This window comes from Cavia porcellus, unplaced genomic scaffold (assembly GCF_034190915.1).
Source record: "Cavia porcellus strain 051 isolate PalLab524CR breed Dunkin Hartley unplaced genomic scaffold, mCavPor4.1 scaffold_27, whole genome shotgun sequence".
In the NCBI taxonomy this organism is placed as follows: domain Eukaryota; kingdom Metazoa; phylum Chordata; class Mammalia; order Rodentia; family Caviidae; genus Cavia; species Cavia porcellus.
Genome location: NW_026947510.1, coordinates 36,351,788 through 36,370,570, shown reverse-complemented (window position 1 = coordinate 36,370,570; position 18,783 = coordinate 36,351,788). Strand labels below are relative to the sequence as shown.

The following is an 18,783-nucleotide window of genomic DNA, read 5'->3' as shown; positions in this document are numbered from 1 at the left end:
AGGCTGACTGTGATACTCATTTTAGCAAAACTCAAAATGTACATAATTATCAAGCCACACTCATTTTTTAATTCTTCTGGATGCAAAAATGGGGCAACAGCATTGTTGTCACTCATCTTTCCCCTCGACCCTAAAGTCAGAGGTCAGCGTGAGGCTGAAGGCTTTGGCCTGTTGGGAGGTGGTAGTGGCATGAGCTCTGTGTCACGGTCCAGGCGATGCTTTTGCTTTTGTCCTTGAGAAGCTGCAGTACATCTTTCGATGCACTCAAGCAGCATCTTCTCGGTGACAGGGTTTGACATGCTGTTGCACATAGCCATAGAGTGTTGTAAGCATTAGGAAAACTTTTGTCTGTCCTTTGTCTCATGAAGACACACCTGTTGTTCTCAAATTTGCATTCTTTAGTTTTGTTGTCATACTGTTTTTAGCTCTTTTGTCACCTTGATTTGCACAGAGGGTCTTTCAAAATCTTCAACATAGAGAAGGCCAACATTTTGAGGGAGTAACCCTTTTCCACTTATATTTGTTGTCTTTAAGTGAAAATCAACAGAATTTAGACAGAGGCTTCAATTTCAACATATAATTATTTGGACCAGGTTTATATTTCCTGACAGGTTGAAAAATAAGCCCATCCATTTTATGGCTTGCTTCTTTGGCAAAATTTCCTGCAAGTAATGCTTGTGCAGATTTCAGTCCATAATCAGCTGGCTCTAAGAAAGGATGACATGGCACCAGGGCAACACTTCAAGACAGCAGCCAGCGAAAGCGGCCAGAACAAAAAGTGGGGACAAAACAAGCCTCTTTTCCTCACTTATCTCTGCATCATTTACTGCAGAGACTTTCTTTTCTCTCATTTTTTGTTTGTTTGCTTGTTTGTTTGTTTTGGTACTTCTGTCAAAAACCACAACATGGGTTTACTTCTGGATTTTTCTATGCTCTCTCATTTAATCTATGTAGACATTTTTGTGTTTCTACTGAACTTAGAAGAAACTACTTTATCTTTTCAAAATTCAATATACTGTCGCCTATAAATTTGGCATAATTATCTTTTATTATATAGAGACATGAAAACTCACTGATGAAGAACAACAGTAGATTGAAGTCCACTAACAGAAAGATTTATAAGTAAAATTTCTTAACATATGAAATTATCTTAACTTTTACATTAAAAAACAGACTGAAATTCATAGAGATCAGAAAATGAAAACATTTGAAAACTATTCATCAATTTAAGTAGCTTAGTTTTGAAAGAATCTCAAAATTATATATATTTTATTATCTAATTTAATTGGTACATTTTAGATACACATAGCAGTCACATTCATCAAAGGAATTTGTATTTGTAAAGAATATTACTTGATTCTTATTTCTTACCCAACCTTTCCCGTCCCTCCTTATTTCCTTTAATTTTATTTACTCTTTTTTCCCTTTCTTTTTTCCCCCTCCCTCTTTCTAGTTCCGCTTCTGATTTGAATATTTTCTTCCTGTTTCCCATTGCCTACTATATATTTTACTCTTTCATACCAAAGAGACAATCTGATAATCAAACATAAATGTTTCATTTATTTCATTTAAGGATATACTCTCAAGGTTCATCCATTTATATACAAATGTCTCAAGTATATTCTTCTCTATTGTAGAGCAGTCCACCATTCAATTTTTAAAAAAAAAACACCACATTTCTTTATTGGTTGATGAACATTTGACCTGTGTCCAAGATTTAGCTATTTCAAATTGTTTTGCTACAATTCCTGAGACATGATACTTTTAATTTCTTCAGGAGGATACCGAGGAGAATTGCTAGGTCAATTGGAATGTCTAATTTTAATATTTTGGAGAATCTCCAAACTGATTTCCCAATGATTGCATCAGTCTACACTCCCACCAACAGTGGTGAAGATTTCGTTTTCCCTCACATTCGTACCAGCACTTGTCATTGATTTCTTAATAATACCTGTTCTTTCCGGAGTGGGATAGAATCTCAGAATTGTTACAATTTGCATCTCTCAAATGACCAGAGATGTTGAACACTTCTCCATGTATTTATTTGATGTTTGTATTTCTTCATGAGAGAAGTGTCTACTCACTTGGGATATCCACTTATAAACTGAGTCTTGAAATTTTGGAAGTCTGATTTTTTAGTTCTTTGTATATTCTAGATGTTGCTCCTTTACCTGAGGAGCAGCTGACAAAAATTTTTTCCTACCCTTGGTTTATCTCTGTGCTTTGTTGATGGTTACTTCTGCAGGGGAAAATCTTGCGAATAAAATGAGACTCCAGTGATTGATATTTCCTGTGCAACTGGCTTTTGTTCATTAATTCTTTGGCCACACATATATCTTCAAGAGTCATACCTATTCCATTTTCCATAAAGATTTAATGTTTCTTTTCTAATACTTAGATTTTTGATCCATTTCAATTTTAGTTAAGTGCATGGTAAGAGATATGGGTCTAGGTTTAATCTTCTGCATGTGGAGTCAGTTTTTCTAATACCATTTATAACAAACAGTATCTTTTCATAGTACAGACATTTGGAACCTTTGTCAAAAATAAGGTAGCTGAGTGTGTTTGGAGTTCTTTCTGCATCTTCTAATCTGTTTCATTGATCTTTGTGTCTAGTTTTGTTTTGTTTTGATTTGGTTTCATTGTTGTTGTTTTTAAGAGTACCATGCAGGGATTTGGTTGTTTGTTTTTGTTGCTGGTAGTGGTTTATTTGCTTTCTTGCTTGTTTTTTTAGTCACAATGGTTTTGTAGTATAATTTCAAGTTAGGGATTGTGATGTCCCCAGCTTTGCCTTTGTTGTCCAAATTTGCTTTTGCTATTCTATGTGTCCTCTAGTAGCAAGTAAATTTTAGGATTAATGTCTCTAATTTTGTTCGGTATGTTACTGTATTTTGATTGGAATTGTATTACATCTGTATAACATTTTGAAAATCTGGCCATTTTGACTGTGTTCCTGAATTCTATTGAAGAATTAAGGATACGTCGCCACCTTCTGACATAAATGTGATCTCTGTCTTAGTTACTTTTTTCATTGTTAAAATGAAATACTTGACACCCAAAGATGAAAAGGAAAGGTTTATTTCTGCTCACACTTTGAAAAGATTTCTGTTCATAAACAGCTGCCTTCAAGGCAAGGTGGCATGGTAAAAAGGCATCAGAGAGGAAAGACTGTTCATGACAGACACAAGAATTCCAAAACAGCCAGAAATGGATAAGACATGCCTCTTTCTCTCACTTATATCTTATCCATGGTACATAGCACTCATACCCATAATCCTAGAACCTTTAGTCGTAGCATATCAGTGTGAATCAATCGAAGGGTCACATGCTGTAAATCCAGTCACCTACGAGAAATGCCACCTATCCCTGTATGAAGCTTTATTTGAACATCTACACAAAAGCCACAACAATCTCATTTTTCAGAGCAGTGTAGTTTTTGTTGTAAAGATTATTTCCTTCCTTAGATTGAATCCTCTCTCTCTCTCTCTCACTCTCAACTGACAAAGATATGATTTTCCTTATTTATTCCTGCTGAGATTTTTGTGCACAACAGTGCTATTAATTTTAAGATGTTGACTTTGTATCCACTGTGAAATTGAAGTTATTTTTTAGATTTAGAAGTCTTTTGGTATTTTGGAGGTGTTCTATGAAGAGTATCACGTCATCTTCAAATAATGATAATTTAACTTCTGAGTTTCCTATCCCTCTTATTTCTTTCTCTTATCTAAATGCTATGGCTAATATTTATAGGACAATATTGAAGAAGAGTGATGATAGTGGGCCTGTTTGTCTTAGTCCTGGTTTTGGAATGAAAAATTTCAGTTTTTGACTGTTTAGTATGATGTTGGCTGTTGATTTGTCGTCAGTGACCTTTATCAGATTGAGATAAAGACCATCTACTCCAATTTCTGTAGGGTTTTTATTTCAAATGGGTGTTGAAGTTTCTCAAATACTTTTTATGCATCTGTTGAGTATATTGTATGGGTTCTGTACTTAGTTTTGTTAATATGACTTACCACATTTATTGATTTTCATATGTAGAACAATCCCTATATCCCTGCGATGAATCCTACTTGTTCATGTTATATACGTTTCTTGATGATTGGCTGCATTCTGTTTGCTGGCATCCTACTGAGGATTTTTGCACTATGTTCATAAAGGAGATTGACTTGTAGTTCTTTGATTTTAGTATCAGGGTATTGTTTTTTTCCAGGAATAAGTGTCCGAGTAGTACTTCCCTTTCAATTCCATTAAAGAGTTTGAGGAGTAGTGCCATGAGAGCTCTCAGCTTCTCATAGGATTCAGCAGTGAATCCATCAGAGCCCAAGCATTTCTTAGTTGGTAGGTTTTAATTGCACGGACAATTTATTGACTGAACTGGGTTATTAAAATTTATGCACATTCTTGTTTTAGCTTGTATAATTCATATGTATCAAGGGATCTGTCCATTTCTTCTGTATTTTCCATCTCAATAGCATACAGTTTCATAAAGCAGGCATCAATGATATTCTGAATTTTGGTGGTATCTATCATGATTTCACCATTTTCATTCCTAATTGCATGAAATTGTGTCTTTTCCCTCCTTTGCTCATAAGTTTGGCTAACAGTGTGTCAATTTTATTTAATCTTTCAACTAGAGCCTTCAATTTATCGATTCTTTTATTATTCCTTCATCTTCATTGCATTAATTCTCTAATTCTTATAATTTTATCCCTCGTATGCACTTTGAGCTTGACTTACTCTGATTTTTTCAAAAGCTGGATATTCAAAATTGCTTATTTGGGGTTGTTCTGTTTTTCTGATATAGGAATTCACCACCATAAATTTCCCTCTGGTTTGCTTTCATTACATCCCATTAGCTTTGAGCATATAATAGTAGCATAGTAGCATTTTTTTCTTTCATTTTTATCTGTCTTCTATTTGTTGTTCAGGAAGATGTCATTTAATTTCCATGTATTTATGAAGCTTTCCAGCTTATTTTGGTATTGATGTTCAATTATATTGCACTATGGTCTATAATATGCATTACATAATTTCAATTGCTTTGCATTTGCTTAAGGATGCTCAATGAACTAGTAGCTAGTCTCTACTGAAGAAGGTATCATGTGTAGTTTTAAGAAACTCCAATGTTGCTGTGTAGAACATTCTAGATGTCTCCCAACATCCATTTGTTTACAGGTTTAGTTAAATTCTGATAATTCTTTGATTTCTTGTCAAGTTGATGTATTTATTTGTGACAGTGAGGTACAGAGTTTCCCCATTACAACTGTACTGATGTCTATGTGTTTTAATGTTTGTTTTATATAGTTGGGTACACTAGTGTTCGTTGCATATATTTTTAATGATTGTTATCACTCCTTACTGAATTGTTCTCTTAACAAATATGTATTGACCTTCTTTGCCTCTCTCTTTCTCTTTTTTTTTTTTTTACTATTTTGAAGGTAGTAAAATACAACATAACAAGGCAGAATAAAGCCAATTGAGACAATGCAGTGAAATTGGTACAAACTTCACAGCAGGTTACTGGGATAACAGTAGTAGGTACCACAGTATATCTTGTTATCTTCACAATAGTTGTCCTTTCAATGAGGTATAGCAAATCAAAACAAATACAGAACATCATAAAACCTATCTAAACAGAGTCTTGAATAGAACGATATAATTAATCAAAACAAAGCAAAACAGTGATCACAATATTTGCCTTCAAAGAGATGGTAGAAGGATATCCCCCATATTTGCTATATTGCATACATTGACCCTCCCAAGAGATGCTGAGACCTCTGACTCCCATTTGTTAATGGGGAGGTGGAGGGATGTTTGATTACCAGCCCATGTGCGGGTAGGCTCTCGGAAGCCTACCATGGAGGCGAGCAGGTTGCTTTGTTACCCAGCGCCCTAAGTTCCAACATGGTGCAGATCTCTGGAGATGCTGCCTGGCTGGTTCTCTCCCTGGATCACCTGCAGCTCGCTCGAGCCATGGCTGCTTACCAAGGAGGCGAGTGTGTTGCTTTGTTACCCAGCACCCTAAGTTCCAACATGGCACAGATCTTGGGAGATGCTGGCTGGCTGGTTCTCTCCCTGGGTTGCTTGCTGCTTGCTCAAGCCATGGCTCTTCTTTGGCTCCCTTGGAGTTTTGACTGAGATCCATTTCATTTGTAAACATAGTAGCTACCCATTCTTTTGGGGAGGTTCCTGTCACATGGACTATTGTTTTCAATATTTTGACTTGTAGTCTATGAAGACTTTGAGGTAAACTTGCTTTTTATATGTCATCTATTGTTAGATCTTGTTTCTTGACCCATTCTGCCAATCTGTCTCTCTTGACTGGTGAGTTGAGACCATTGACAGTGGTGGGTATTACCAATAGGCATTGACTTTACTTTCTCATGTTAGTTTCCTCTTATTGGTTACCTTTCATTCTCCTAGTTAAACTGCAAGCCTTCCCTGGTGGATCTATTCTGTTTCAAGTCATGAAATCATAGTCTATGTTATCTCCTTCTAAAATATCCTTTAGAATATTTCAGAGTACTGATTTGGTGGTCATAAAGTTCCTCAGGAATTCTTTTTCATAGAAGTAGCTTATTTCTCCATCAATTTTGAAATATTATTTTTTGGGTAGAACAATGTGGGTTGCAGGTTGTTTTCTTTTAAGGCTTCAATATCTTCACTCCAGTCTCTCCTTGATGTAAAGGTTTGTGCTGAGATGTTCTGCTGTGATTTAAAAAGTTTTCTTTTACAGGGGATTTTTTGTCTAACAACATTTAATGTTGCATTCCTGTGTTGAATTTGTGAAACCTTGACTATTTTACATTTTGGTGTTGATTTTGTTTTGTACAAGGCTAATTGAAGTTCTATATGTCTCACTTAGCTGTATGTGAAAGTTTTCTGCCATTGCTTCTGTGAATAGGATTTTTATGTCTTTGCACTAACTGCTGATTTTTCATTAATTCTGGTCAATTATATTATATTCTTTTCATTATTTAGCAGTTGTTAGGTTGATTGCTCATGGCCTTTCCTATTTTCAAGAAGTGTTTTGTTTCATGATAAATAACAGCATGCCTGGCTTCTAAATCTGATACTGTGCCTCACATTCATTCTGTTGCACATACTTTCAAAATGAATTTAAGTTCCTGTATATCTGTTTGAATGTGTTTCATTGACTCTATTTCTTTCCTGTGTATCACATTCATGGGTTCCATCTTTTTCTTAAACTCCTCTACTTTTATTTATCTATAGTGACTCTAGATTCATTAAATGTATCATTCATTATGGTCATCTTTTCTGTATCTGTAAAAGTATTTCTGATTTTTTTCTTCCTAGAGCCACATTCATCTGTTTTGTTATTTCTACTGTTACCATTTCAGAAAGTTCAGGTCATGAGTTTTTGATTTGCTCCATGTCACTGCCTCCTGCATTTGCTTAGGCAAAAGGAAGGTCTGGGTTAACATCTTACTTACTTGTCTTCTTATTTTTTGTTTTTTAAAAATTTATTATTGGTACTTATGTTTGTAAATTACTTATGATAGGTAGTTTTATTACCATATCAAGGAAGTGCCAAATTTTCAAAAGCAAAATCAAGGCGTAGCTTGATTTTTGCTTCTGAGTCTGTTGCCATATTCTACCTTGTCAATGTGTTAGAGATGTTAAGCCTATTTGTCCTCTAGTTCATTGGTGTTGGCATATAGTATTTTTTGAGACTAAGACAATCTCAGTCTTGGAATACAAGTAAAAACAACTGATTAGAATATCTGTGTCACCTTGGTTATAGCAGTACAATCAGTAGTAACAACAGAATACTGTGTAACCTAGAAAATAATAATTTGCCACCTTAACCATAAGCAAAGTTTATAGTTATATAACAAAATGTAAAGCAGTGCAGAAATTCATATACATTAAATATCCCCTTGATATACTGATTTTGCCCTCTACCAAAACCAATGCAGTTACTAATGTACAAAACCCAAGAATACACCATAAGAAATAATATCAATAATCAGAGAGAAAGAGAGAAATTTCTCTGTGATTTCAAAACTTTGATTATCTTCTTGAGGCTACAGTTTTGTGTGTCCATTTCACAGTGTGTCTGCTGTAAGTGGCAGATAAAGTCAGCAAACAAACTCCAGAACCATATTTTATGATCTGAGCAAGCCTGTAGTAGGATTAGAGTGGGTTGCTATGTAATCCCAACAGGGCCGCAGGAGGAAAAATGTGGGATATCAGTCCAGTTCTGCAGGCGTTCAGGCTCATCATGATCTCTGGTTTCGGCATGTGATCAGAGTTGTTCATCCCACAACACTGTGGGTATTTTTTTCTGGCTCCATGTTGGCTCACTGACGCTGAATTTCTCTCAGGGTTGTGCCTCATACAGACACTGGCATCCCAGAGGTGGGGCCAACACACAGATGCTCCACATCCCAGAGTCAGTTATCCCCAACTCAAAATGGCACTGAGTCAATCACACTGTGCTTGGGACATTTGGCATGCAGTCACTCACCAGTTGCTACAGCCCACTTGATCCAGGGCTCTGCTCCACTTTTCTCGCTAGTGGCCTCCAGGTTTCCTCAGTGTCACATCACTTCTGTTGGCTAGAGTCTTCTCTCTCCTGCAAAGGGCCAGGTGTGAGGGAGAATGTAGAGTTGGCTCAAGAGTCGAGAGTCAGGAAGAAATCAGTTTGTCTCAAGGTCTGTCGCTTCACTCTTCCTGTGGAGTCTAATTCACTCTTCAGGATTTGCTCAGAATTTGCTTCAGAATTTGCTCCCCACCTTCTTCTTTGCCCCAAGATTCTATACATTCACATTTCGACTACAAATTGTTGAGAGACAGACTTATTGTTGCTTAACACTGTCATCTTCCTGAAAGTACAATTCTGCACTGGGTAAGGATAAGCAAGTCAGAGTTTTCTGGTGTGAGTAGAGAAATATGAGTAAGCAGGAAACTTCTTATGTATTAAGAACCAGAAAACTAACAGTATCAGAATAGGCATGGCTGATGTCTCTCAGGGTACCTCAACTACTTCTGGTTCAGCACTGCTTCTCCACAGATGCATAACAGTGAAACACAATAAACCAACACGAAGTGAAAAAATGAAAACATCAAGAATGCTTTTTTTCCTAAATATAATGAGGTGATCATGTTGTGTGCTTCCTTGTGTTAATGTGACACAGTATGTCTGCTGATCTATGTTCCACAATTCTCACATGAAAACTATTTTATGATCATTGCATACAATTCCCTCTTGGTGGTATTTTATTAAAGTTGCTAAATTCTGAGATACTTACATCAACTTGCTTTAGGAATGTTGATTTTTTTTTTTTTTTTTTTTTGGTTTTTGTTTCTTTTTCAGTGTCCTTCTCTATGTTTGAAGTAGTATAATAGTGGCAATTTACAATGTATGTGGAAGAATCTTCCCCTTCCCACTTTGGAACAGTTTTGGAAAAATAGATATTAGCTCATTGTTAAAAGCTTAAGAAAAATTCATCAGTGACACTTTCTGGACATGGGTCTTTCTTTGATACAGATTTTTATTACTAACTCAATCTCTTACTTGTTATTGGTCTTTTCAGGTACCTAATTTTTGTGATGCAATCTTGGTAGGCTGTATGCATACATAAATTTATTTACTTTGTCTAAGTTTGCTCTGAGAAGGGAAGAAAGAAAAAAAAAGAAGTGAGATAGAGCTAAAACTACGTCCCATGGAACAGGGAGCAATTTGCCAACCTGCAAGTCCTGGGAAGCAGCACCAATGATGACACAAGGACATTGGAGATATTCCCATACAGGAATTGAAAAATAGCAAAAGTAATATTCAAATATATGCTTTGATATACAACTCCTTGATCAGTATATGGCTTTGCACTTTAGACGTATGAGAATTAAAGAATCAATGATTAGTCCACTTGAAAGAAGCAGTGACCAATTTTGCCATGGTGTTGTACTTTGGCAGTATATGGAAAAAAAACCACACAACTGATCTTAATTTCCAGAATTGGGGCTTTCTTAGATGTCAGAATTTTATTATTACCAACATCTCATTATTTGTCCTTGGTTTCTTCAACTTTCTAATTCTTTGTGATGCCAATCTTGGTAGGTTGTACACATACATAAATTTATCTAATTTACCTAAGTTTGCCCTGGAAAGAAAGAAGAAAGAAAGGAAATGGAGCTTAAAAACTCTTCCTATGGGACAGTGAGCCATTCTCCAAATGGAAACTTCTAGAGAAGTAACACCACTGTTTACACCAGGGAAATGGTCCCAGAAAGGATTCTGAAAGCAATGTATGTAACATAGAATACACACTCTGATATATACATCTTTGATTTTATGTGCCTTGTCATTCTAAAATTTTACATTTATAATGATTAAAGAGCCAAAGTTTATCCCACATTAAGGAAGCCTTGATGAGAGAGAAGACAAAAATTAATCCTGTATTTTCCTTAGGAAATGGGTGAAAAAACTGACACTAAGTAAGAAAAGGCAGGGAGATGTTGTGGGATTATTTGTGTTCAAACTGGACTACACATGGAAACAACAACTTTAATAGATGATTTAGTCCAATCATGGCTGCAAATGTAGCCATAATCTAGTGTCTGTCATAATTACAAGAAGAAAACATTTGGACACACCACAGAGAGACAGGCAAGATTTATGTGTCCAGAGGAGGCCCCATTCTGGGTTTTGTTTTGTTTTGTTTTTTGTCTTTTTCTTTTTTATCGGTACTGGGGATCAAACTCACGACCACACACTTGCAAGGCAGGCACTTATGCCACTAAGCTTGACTTAGCTTGTCAGCCCCTAGAAACCCCATCCTGGACACAGCAAGGAGGTGACATTCTGGAAGCCATGAAGTTTCTGACAACAATGAAACTGCTGCCACCTGAACGTTGGACTTCTAGCTTCTGAACATGTGTTAGGGTAAGTTTCTGGTTTTTATACCACAGAGTCTGTGAATCTCTTCTTTTTCTTTCTAGCTCTTTTGTCTTTTTTTTTTTTTGTAGGCACAGAAAACTAATATGAGAGATAGAAGAGTTGATGATGTGGAAATGAAAAGATCATATCGTGGCATATTAACTTTGAAATACATAATAAAATAAAAGTATGACTGAAGGTGTTCCTCTCACCTCAGTGGGCTCCAGCTGCCTGCCTGCCACAGGGTTCTCATTCCTTCCAAACCATTCTCCACAACTGATTGTTTTCTTCTCTGGTCAGGTTAGACTGTTATGATTGCATCTAGTGAATCCACAATGATATTTTCCTTTCATGCTATATTAATCTCCTCATTTGTTGCGGACATTATTGAGCGTCAGAGAAAGGTCTTGTACTGGATGACATTTCACAGAATCAGAGGCTCTATTCAAGGACCAGTAAGTCAAGGACAAGGCTGACTTCCCTGGACTGCCGCTTTTGCTGCTCCTGACAAAATAAGAACACATTGGCCTGACTCTATCTTTTGTGCCTTTTCACTGACCTTCCCTTTCTATCTGAAGTTCTACCATATGCTGTCTGATCAAATTGTTCATTTTCAGGCCACCTCTGCGGACATTTATGGAGTTGAGTCATGAATATGAGACTAACTTGAGCTAGAGTCAAAAACTGCTTGAAACAAAGAACAACACATTCATATCCATGCCCAGGTAAAAATACTCAGGTTATCATGTTGCAAGAGTCACATCTTCTGCAGTAAATCCCATTGTCTAGGAGGCTTCCAGGAAAAGTACTTTCAATCCTATAGAAAGCCTCAGGAGAAATGGAATGCACACTGTACAAGGGACCTATGTTTAGGATTTCAAAGCACATGGCTCTGTATGCCATATCTCCAAAGAAACTGTCCTCAAGTTATGTACAGCCTGTGCTAACCATTACATAGGACCAACAAATGATATAAAGTGATGACAGACACCTAATTTTACTGACTTATTTGCATTTTTATGAAAGGATGTACAAGTAAACACTGGTTGTATGAGCATGCATACCACTTCACAAGAGAGCTACCAGTTTAGGTATCAAATAGACCTTTGAAAATACATGTAGTATGTTATCAATGTTTTAAAATAAGAATGAATAAGAATGCCCAACATGGTGGCATATGTCAGGACTTGTAAATATATTAAAGCCAGGGACAGGAGGGTGGATTGCAAGTTTGGGGTCAGCCTGGATAATTTAGTGAGCCCTTAACTCAAAATAAAAATTGGAAAGGGCTTGGGATGTACCACAGGATATATAGATTCAACATTAATACTACTACACACAACTTTTGGTGCACATATATATGATATGCATGGTATAAATATGATTTAGAGAAAATAAATAAAGCAATTACCCACAAATAAATGGATAAAAGAGGAGAAAAACAGAGCAGAGACTAATTCAGAATAAAAAGCAATGAGAGAGATTAGCATGAATAGAACATTGCAGGCAACATTTTCTGGGTTGAAGAGGAAGCTGAGAAATATCACAGGTTCCTCCAGTAAAACAGAATTGGAGGGCAATGCGGTGGAGTCTTAAAAGGCAGAGTCAACTACCTGATTCCAGTAGATACTTGTGGTCAAACAAGAACTAGTGGCAGTTATCCAAATATTTCCTGCACAAAAGAAGGCCCAAGCTCGATCTCACAGAATATGCAGGAAAGGGAAAGGAATGTGAAAAAATTCATGGAAATCCAAAATAGCAGGGTTCATGCTAAGGAATGTATTTTCATGTTCCTCATCTGTGCAAATGCTGTGGGACCTCTATGAATGTATTCAAAATAGTAACTCACAAGGCTACTAAGAACTGAATGATTCACTTTCTCTGTTTCTTCAACAAGACTTTCATGCTGACAGTGAGCACCAGAAAACCTTGGCAAATATTCAGGAGCACGAGTATGAACAGTCTGGGGATCAAACTTGTGTTACACTGGTCGAAATATGCTGCCTGAATGCATTACAGAGTTGAACATAAATGACATGTGTAACCAGAAATCTTGGAAACATACATTCTAGAGCACACATATCATGATCCATGGAGTTTCAGTGTAAATTTTTTTTTTTTTTTGGTCTTCTTCGTTTTTATCAGTACCAGGGATCAAACTCACGACTGCCTCCTTGCAAAGCAGGCGCTTAGGCCGCTGAGCTAAATCCCCAGCCCCTCACTGTAAAATCTTTAAGAATACTGATCACCTTCAGCTTGGGCTTCAAAGTGACTACTAACACACACACATCTGGTGGGCACATGGACCCTCCTCCAATCAGACACAAACACAAGCATACACACACACACACACACACACACACACACACACACACACACAGCTGAAAAAAAGGAGTTACATTAAAAGTTACAATAAAAGTTACATTCTCACTGAAAAGCCTGAAATTCAAATATCAATTAAAGTTTAAATATACTATCCAAGTTTAATGTTTATGCACTATTCCCTTCATTCTTTAGGGCTGGCTTGTATTGAATCTCTTAGATCTGTGACAGTGACAAACTTCACCCCACCACATCCTTGTGGGCCATGGTCCCAGAGAAGAGTCAGGGATGCAAAGCATCCTAGACAGTCACATGTGCAATCCAAAGAACATAGAGCCAATGCTGCTATTGTTCTGCTTCTCTTTATAAAGCCAGCTTCGTCCTTTCCCCAGGACAGACCTGGGAGCCTCCCCAGAGCCTCCTGCAAGATGCTGGTGGTCCTGCTGACAGCGGCCCTGCTGGCCCTGAGCTCGGTTCAGAGCTCAACTCAAGGTACAAGAAATGGGCTTGAGGTTGTGATATGATCCTGCCTGGGACTCAGGAGACCACATTGCTCAACGAGAGGGGAGAAGGGAGAGCAGGAGATGAGAAGGAACACTGGGATGTAGAGTTCTTAGAACAGTTGTAAGTTATGTCTGTGTTACTCTTCAATGCTTAGACTTTCTTTAAGGCACAATTGTAATATCATTAAATGGGATAGGGGAATAATAAGGTAGTTAATTAATGCATGCTAAGTTGTTTCTGTGCTATACCTCAAGGAAGGAATGATAGATGACAACACTGCACAGGGAAGTCCAGTTGTGAACTTATGATTGGAATCACAGTGGATAGTGAAAGCTGGTGTGGTGGCCCACACCTGTAATCTGAGCACTCTGGGAGGCTGCTGAGGAGGACTGCAGTGAGTCTGAGGTCAAAATGGGCTTCACGAAGAAGTCAAGATCAGGCTGGATAACACAGGGAGACATGCTGTGAAAAAGATTAGAAAGCTGGCACCCTTGCCACATGTTATATCAAGGACAGAGGAGAGAGACAAACACACATCAAGAGAGAAACTTGGATAGTAAATTTGACTCTCTCTGCAATACACATACAAAGATCAGGCCCCAAGATGATCATTTTTCCAGCATCCACTCACAGTATGTCATTAGCTCTTTGAGCAGAATGGACATGGGTACATCCAAACATTTACTCTGGGCATTTCCTTTTGAGAAGGCAAGGTAAGTTTAATATTTTAGTTTTTAAAGGAAGGAAAAACAACAGTAAAAGTCAAAGTCAGGCTACCTGATTCCCGTGGATCTGGAGCACTGACATGCTCAGAAGACTTAACACAAAAGAGCAAAGAAGCAAGAGAAATCCTAGGAAGGATCAATTGAATTTAAGGCTGCCCTTAGCAGAGCAAGAACCCTGGGGTCTCCTTGAAACTCCACAGCAGGTCCCAGGTAAGTGTTCAGCAGCACAACAGGGGAAGTGGGAAGACTTCATGCAGAGAATGTGCAGGCTCAAACTGGAAGTCACCTGTCCCCATAGGACATTTTTCAACCTTGAAAGGCTTGTGACTCATTTAGCATTAATCTTACTTCTCAGAGCTCATCTATGACTTTTCTTCCACCAAACTAGCAGGAAAGGTCAAGTTCATCCTCAGTCAACATTCTCTTCCCAGGTTTCCTTGGGAGATTTTCAGGGCTCCATCATTATATTGCCCTTGATTTATACATGGAAGGAGTGAATGTTAGTTTCCTGAAATGCATAGGAACAACTTTACCACTAACTATGATTCAAGTGACCTCAAGCAGGGCAACCAACCTGAAAAGCAGAGAAGCTTACATCAGTGAGTAAGTGGAGGCCACTTCCCTTCCCCTGGAAGACACAACTGCACAAGGGGACCCACAAACAGGAAGTGTACTGATTTTGTGTCCTCCTTGATACTAACAGTCACTCAACGCTTTCATTCTTGCCTGATGCTACTCTCTAGAATCCTAAGGATTTAGGATGGAATGCGCAGTAATGTGTCTGGGGCCCTTTTCTTTGCATTTTTCTCTACTACACTCTGTCTCGACAGCTGGTAACAATTCATCAAAGCATTTCCATGAATCCTGTGTGGCTAGCGCTCGCTCGCTCTCTCTCTCTCTCTCTCTCTCTCTCTCTCTCTCTCTCTCTCTCAGAATCTCACTTCCTGGATTTAGGGCCTCAGAAAATAGATCCATTTTCAACATAGGATTCAGGTGGCCTGTCTTGTATTCAAAAACAATATTTTATGATATCTGCATATAGAGCTGGCTGGCAAATTGACATTGATAATCCCTTCATGTTGTTTCTGTCACATCTTTGGAGACATTCTGAGTAATTGTACAGTATTGAAAACCTTGTTTCTGCAAATGTAAGGACAGCTACTTGCTCCAGACTCTTGAAACCAGGCATTGATACAGTAGGTGTATAGCTTTCGAGGAGTTCCTCATGCAGAGGCAGAAGATTGAAGATGGAAAGCCGCAAATGATCAAAATAGGCTACACATAATGGCAGAATTGTGTTCGCAAACGACATAAAACTGTATAACAAAAATACACCAAACACTAGAAAAGTAGGAATGAAAAAGGGGGAAGAAGGGAGACTGGCAAATGGGAGTAATTTCTGGGAGAAAAGTACTGTGTGACATGATCAGACTGCAATGCAAGAAGAGTCTCACCTGAAATGTTAATCCCTACTTTTTCTTTGTCACCAAACATGTAGAGCAACAAGGTCCACCACCACAAGGTCAGCGGCCTCCTCCCGGTCCTCCTCCTCCTCCTCCTCCTCCTCCTCCTCCTGGAGGTGAGCAGGCACCAGAAGGAGATCAACAAAATGTCCATACTCGTTCCTTGAAAAAACCTGGCCCACCACCACCAGGCCAGGGGCCTCCTCGCCCTCCTCCTCCTCCTCCTCCTCCTGGTAGTGAGCAGGCACCCGAAGAAGGAGAGCAGCAAGATCGTCTCACTCGCTCCTTGAAGAAACCAGGCCCACCACCACCACCAGGCCAGGGGCCTCCTCGCCCTCCTCCTCCTCCTCCTCCTCCTCCTCCTGGTAGTGAGCAGGCACCCGAAGAAGGAGAGCAGCAAGATCGCCTCACTCGTTCCTTGAAGAAACCAGGCCCACCACCACCAGGCCAGGGGCCTCCTCGCCCTCCTCCTCCTCCTCCTCCTCCTCCTCCTCCTCCTGGTAGTGAGCAGGCACCTGAAGAAGGAGAGGAGCAAGACCGCCTCACTCGTTCCTTGAAGAAACCAGGCCCACCACCACCAGGCCAGGGGCCTCCTCGCCCTCCTCCTCCTCCTCCTCCTCCTCCTCCTCCTGGTAGTGAGCAGGCACCTGAAGAAGGAGAGGAGCAAGACCGCCTCACTCGTTCCTTGAAGAAACCAGGCCCAAAACCACCAGGCCAGGGGCCTCCTCGCCCTCCTCCTCCTCCTCCTCCTCCTCCTGGTAGTGAGCAGGCACCTGAAGAAGGAGAGCAGCAAGACCGCCTCACTCGTTCCTTGAAGAAACCAGGCCCAAAACCACCAGGCCAGGGGCCTCCTCGCCCTCCTCCTCCTCCTCCTCCTCCTCCTCCTCCTGGTAGTGAGCAGGCACCTGAAGAAGGAGAGCAGCAAGATCGCCTCACTCGTTCCTTGAGGAAACCAGGCCCACCACCACCAGGCCAGGGGCCTCCTCGCCCTCCTCCTCCTCCTCCTCCTCCTCCTCCTCCTCCTGGTAGTGAGCAGGCACCTGAAGAAGGAGAGCAGCAAGACCGCCTCACTCGTTCCTTGAAGAAACCAGGCCCAAAACCACCAGGCCAGGGGCCTCCTCGCCCTCCTCCTCCTCCTGGTAGTGAGCAGGCACCCGAAGAAGGAGAGGAGCAACTTCGCCTCACTCGTTCCTTGAGGAAACCAGGCCCACCACCACCAGGCCAGGGGCCTCCTCGCCCTCCCCCTCCTCCTCCTCCTCCTCCTCCTCCTCCTGGTAGTGAGCAGGCACCTGAAGAAGGAGAGCAGCAAGACCGCCTCACTCGTTCCTTGAAAAAACCTGGCCCACCACCACCAGGCCAGGGGCCTCCTCGCCCTCCTCCTCCTCCTCCTCCTCCTCCTGGTAGTGAGCAGGCACCCGAAGAAGGAGAGGAGCAACTTCGCCTCACTCGTTCCTTGAGGAAACCAGGCCCACCACCACCAGGCCAGGGGCCTCCTCGCCCTCCCCCTCCTCCTCTTCCTCCTCCTCCTCCTCCTGGTAGTGAGCAGGCACCTGAAGAAGGAGAGCAGCAAGACCGCCTCACTCGTTCCTTGAAGAAACCTGGCCCACCACCACCAGGCCAGGGGCCTCCTCGCCCTCCTCCTCCTCCTCCTCCTCCTCCTCCTCCTGGTAGTGAGCCGGCACCTGAAGGAGAGCAGCAAGATCGCCTCACTCGTTCCTTGAGGAAACCAGGCCCACCACCACCAGGCCAGGGGCCTCCTCGCCCTCCTCCTCCTCCTCCTCCTCCTCCTCCTCCTCCTCCTGGTAGTGAGCAGGCACCCGAAGAAGGAGAGCAGCAAGATCGCCTCACTCGCTCCTTGAAGAAACCAGGCCCACCACCACCAGGCCAGGGGACTCCTCGCCCTCCTCCTCCTCCTCCTCCTCCTCCTCCTGGTAGTGAGCAGGCACCTGAAGAAGGAGAGCAGCAAGATCGCCTCACTCGTTCCTTGAAGAAACCAGGCCCACCACCACCAGGCCAGGGGCCTCCTCGCCCTCCTCCTCCTCCTCCTCCTGGTAGTGAGCAGGCACCTGAAGAAGGAGAGCAGCAAGACCGCCTCACTCGTTCCTTGAAGAAACCAGGCCCAAAACCACCAGGCCAGGGGCCTCCTCGCCCTCCTCCTCCTCCTCCTCCTCCTCCTGGTAGTGAGCAGGCACCCGAAGAAGGAGAGCAGCAAGATCGCCTCACTCGTTCCTTGAGGAAACCAGGCCCACCACCACCAGGCCAGGGGCTTCCCCGTCCTCCTCCTCCTCCTCCTCCTCCTCCTCCTCCTCCTCCTGGTAGTGAGCAGGCACCTGAAGAAGGAGAGCAGCAAGATCGCCTCACTCGCTCCTTGAAGAAACCAGGCCCACCACCACCAGGCCAGGGGCCTCCTCGCCCTCCTCCTCCTCCTCCTCTTCCTCCTGGTAGTGAGCAGGCACCTGAAGAAGGAGAGCAGCAAGATCGCCTCACTCGTTCCTTGAGGAAACCAGGCCCACCACCACCAGGCCAGGGGCCTCCTCGCCCTCCTCCTCCTCCTCCAAACCAGCAAGGATCTTAAGGACAATCACTGCAGTAATCTGGATATCCACGGCAGGTATGTTCCTGATGTACCTTCCAGCTTGCCTTGCACTTCCTGCCTGTCTCTCAGTTTAGGGTGATAGAAATCAGCTGAAATCTTGTGGAAATTCGCTAATCACCAAGAACGTATGTGGATGTCATTTCCAAAATCTTCTGCTTCGGCTTCTCGGGCAGGGTGGCCATATCTAGTTGATTTTGTAAGCTGTTCTGGTCATTCAACTTCAAGCATCACTGTTTTGCAATTTCCACTTTCCAAGAGATTATCCGG

General features: G+C 41.2%; 1 protein-coding gene across 1 annotated transcript; it reads left to right on the top strand.

Annotated features, from left to right (window-relative positions):
* The first annotated feature begins 13,656 nt into the window (after positions 1-13,656).
* On the top strand, positions 13,657-18,495 carry LOC134473575 (basic proline-rich protein-like). The gene is made up of 6 exons (XM_063238290.1): positions 13,657-13,720; positions 15,956-16,184; positions 16,425-16,898; positions 16,950-17,672; positions 17,727-18,128; positions 18,240-18,495. The coding sequence occupies exons 1-6, from the start codon at positions 13,657-13,659 to the stop codon at positions 18,493-18,495; spliced, it is 2,148 nt and encodes a 715-aa protein (XP_063094360.1).
* Positions 18,496-18,783: the final 288 nt, after the last annotated feature.